This window comes from Rhinopithecus bieti, unplaced genomic scaffold (genome assembly GCF_001698545.2).
Source record: "Rhinopithecus bieti isolate Rb0 unplaced genomic scaffold, ASM169854v2 scaffold_3875, whole genome shotgun sequence".
Classification (NCBI taxonomy): Eukaryota; Metazoa; Chordata; class Mammalia; order Primates; family Cercopithecidae; genus Rhinopithecus; species Rhinopithecus bieti.
In genome coordinates this window covers 77,676-81,318 of record NW_016804422.1, presented here as the reverse complement: position 1 = coordinate 81,318, position 3,643 = coordinate 77,676, and the positions used below count along the sequence as shown (strand labels likewise).

Sequence of the window (3,643 nt, the reverse complement as noted above, 5' to 3'; positions counted from 1 at the left end):
AAAAAAAAAAAAAAAAAAAAAAAAAAAAGTGGAATTTGAATTATTTATTTTAAAGTGATAATAAGAAAGTTTTAATTCACTATCATCAAATGTTGATGCAATATTATAATTGAGTAAAATATTAATCTAATATTATAAAATATATCTTTATTGCATACTGTTATCACATAGAAACTACCATTTTGAACTGGAAAAAAAAGAAGATTCAGTTTTTTATTTTATTTGCCAATAAGAAACCACTTAAGGCTTGCATTTCTATAATTGCTTCTTTATTCCTACTTAACTTTACAAGTACCTTACAATTAGTCAAATATTTTGTTTCATATGTAAGATCTTACATTTTAGTTATATCTTATTAAGTCATCTTACCTCACATTTTAGGAAGTTTTGTGTATATTGCCTGACTGAAATTTTGCAGAAAACTACTAGTTTGTAGTGGAACAAGCAAGGGTTTTGAAGTCAGGCATGAGTAGATTCTACTGGTGGCTCTATCACTTGATAGCTATGTGATCTTGATAGCTATGTGACCAAAGGGGTAATTCCTGTAAAATAAATGCTATTTTGGATGGCTTTGAAGATTCATTGTGACCTCAAAACTTGTTGAGCGCTTACTCTGTGATAGCCACTCTGTTTTGTATGTGCTAACATTTATTCTTTATTACAATTCTATGCAGTAGCCTCCTTGTCATTCTTTTTTTAAGAGATGAGGCAGCTCGGACTGAGGTTTTAAGCAACTGCCCAAAATTATACAGAAGGCATTGGCAAAGCCAGAATGTAACCCCAGTCTAGCTCCAAATAAATGTTTTATATAAGAGTAAAGGGTAAAGAAGAATACCACTGTTCTTCTCCACATACACAGAAGGAATCTAGGTTGGTTCTTTATACTCATTAGACACATATAATTATTATCCTTTTGCTTAACATAAGTCACTAAAGACTTCAGATATATTGAGTGCTATTTCACAAGTTGATTATTTTAGTAACTACACCATCAAATTGGTTAAAATCCAGAATAAGAGAAATATTTCAAATGAATATGGTATCAAATAATAATATTTTCTCTTCTTCCTGAATATAAATTTGCCTCACCCCTCTAGTCTTTCTGAGTCCTAACTCCTCATAGTTTGAGGGATTGTTACAACATTACAACTTCTTACTAATTTATAATAGGTAGTTTGCTAATAGTGTAGTCACCTGACACTCATCTGTCAAAATATCTTTGATGAGGCATGAATTGCTAGATGTGGAATAAATAGGCTTATTCAAGAAAGTCTAATTTATGAATGACTGTACTGAGCACATAGTGTGAAATTTGAAAGAATAAAGATAAATGTTCTGCATTTTTAAAGTACTAGTTTCCTAAGGACAGAGGTTGGAGGGGTTAGGAATCAGGTGCTCCACCTTTTATTTCATTCCCCAAACCAACAATGATTCTTATGGAGACAAAAGCCTCAGTTTGGTCACTCCCAGCTAATGAGAGAGCAGTGATATTAGAGAGAAGGAAGGCTGTGACAAGAGTGAGGAAACTGGAATGAGACACAGCTGGTGGAAGGTCACAAATTGAAGGGACATATTTTAAAATTATACTCTATATTTTATGGCCAAAATTATATACTACAGTTTTATTCTTTGATTAAAGGAGTTGCGTTGTTTTGGAGAGGCATCCTTCATAAATGTCAAGTGTCTTCTTAAAAGGGACTTAGAATAAAACAACTAGCAAAATGCTCACTCTCTTTTCTCACAAGTAAGATGCTGAAATTTGCAAATAATTTGGGCTTTTAACACAATAAATGCCATAAAAATTGTGCCACCAGGCACAGTGGCTCACTCCTGTAAATCCCAACAATTTGGGAGGCCAAGGCAGGCAGACCGCTTAAGCCCAGGAGTCTGAGACTAGCCTGTGCACCGTAGTGAAATCCTCACTATGGATACAAAAAATACAAAAATTAGCTGGACATTATGGCACATGCCTGTAGTCTTGACTACTTGGGAGGCTGAGGTGAGAGGATCACCGGAACCCAAGGAGGTCAAGGCTGCAGTGGGCTGTGAATGCGCCTCTGCACTCCAGCCTGGGCAACTGAGAGACTCTGTCTCAAAAAAGAAAAAAAAAAAGTTATGCAAAAGAATTTTGATTTCTGAATGGAGACAACATTTAACACATTTTTTTTCTATGCTTAATTTTATAATATATATCAATGAAGAAGACTGATTATTCTAGGACTGTTTACAAATTTGGGGGGGATAAATTTCAGTACTTAAGTCAAGACCTCTCTATACCTAGGCCCTAAAATAAGTAATAACTAAAGAAAAAAAGTCAAAATCATGTTAAATTTTGGCAGCAATACTAAGGCAATTTTACCAATATGGCTGTGGCTGAAAGAGAATATCCCAAAGTTCATAAAGTAAGCACAACCTCCATGTACTTAAGTCTCTCTCTCTCTCTCTCTCTGTCTCTCTTTCTTTCTCTGTCTCTCTCTCTCTTTGTCCCTCTCATACACACACACACACTCACACACACACAAATGCACATGCAAATATATAAAAGTACAGAAAACTTCTGATATTTTCTTTATCTTATAAAAATTATGTTTATTCTTGTAAAATGATGATTATTCTCTTTCTTTTGCCAGGTGGTATTTTTGAATATGTGGAATCTGGCCCAATGGGAGCTGAGGAACTTGCATTCAGATTTGCTGTGAATACAATTAACAGAAACAGAACATTGCTACCCAATACTACCCTTACCTATGATACCCAGAAGATAAACCTTTACGATAGTTTTGAAGCATCCAAGAAAGGTAATTGATAGATTATTAAAACCTTTGTTTTCTGGAATTCAAATTTCTAGGTATTCTTAACATATTTTTTATTTTTAACATATAGTTAGTAAGTTGTTAGGAATATTTGCATGCAAAGATTTATTTTCAAAATTCACATAAATTTTATCAGAGAAGATAAAGTGGTATAATTACCTATTGCAAAAAATGTGCTTATAGCATGAAATACAATTACATCTGTTAGTGAAATTGTTTTTTTTTTTTTCTATTGATCCTTCTGTCTTATTGAAGCATTCCTATTTTAAGAACCCACAAAATAAAATTTATATCAGTGGATTTTACCAATTTTGCAATCCAGTCTTACGTCTTTATTTGCATTATCTGTCAATCCCATTATATTATTACTGTGGTCTCAACTCATTGGCTACCTTGAAAGCTATGTGGTTCTAAATGACTTCAAAATGTCAGTATATAATGAAACTCAATTGGAAAATTTTAAGCAACCATTAGTTTGTGTATATTCCATGCTCATATTTTAATCATCTAATATTTCTTTTTGTAACTGAAAATAAATGGCTGATGATGTAAAAACTGAATTATATAAGGACATAATTAGAATACTTTATGAATTTTATTTCTGTATTATAACTGTTTTAAATGTCAAAAATGTAGAAATAAATTAAAAAAATAATTTGGTGGAATAAAAATTTAATATTTATATATGAAGGAAGGCAATAGAGAAAACTATTATTAAAGCATTTATTTTAAACGGCTGTCAGCAGTAAATGTGTTTGAGAGGTGTTTCTATAGTCTTATAGTCTTATGGGGGTAATCTTTTCTTTTTCTTTTTTTTTTTTTTTTTTTTT

General features: G+C 32.1%; 1 protein-coding gene across 1 annotated transcript in view; it reads left to right on the top strand.

The window, feature by feature from the left end:
• The window catches only part of LOC108526928 (glutamate receptor ionotropic, kainate 2-like), a gene marked incomplete at its 3' end in the record, with an annotated part of 119,149 nt that overhangs the window by 42,823 nt on the left and 72,683 nt on the right, over positions 1-3,643 (top strand). Inside the window, exon 2 of the mRNA XM_017867943.1 lies at positions 2,631-2,798. Coding sequence (XP_017723432.1) covers positions 2,631-2,798 — 168 coding nt within the window. The remainder of the gene's footprint in view (positions 1-2,630; positions 2,799-3,643) is intronic.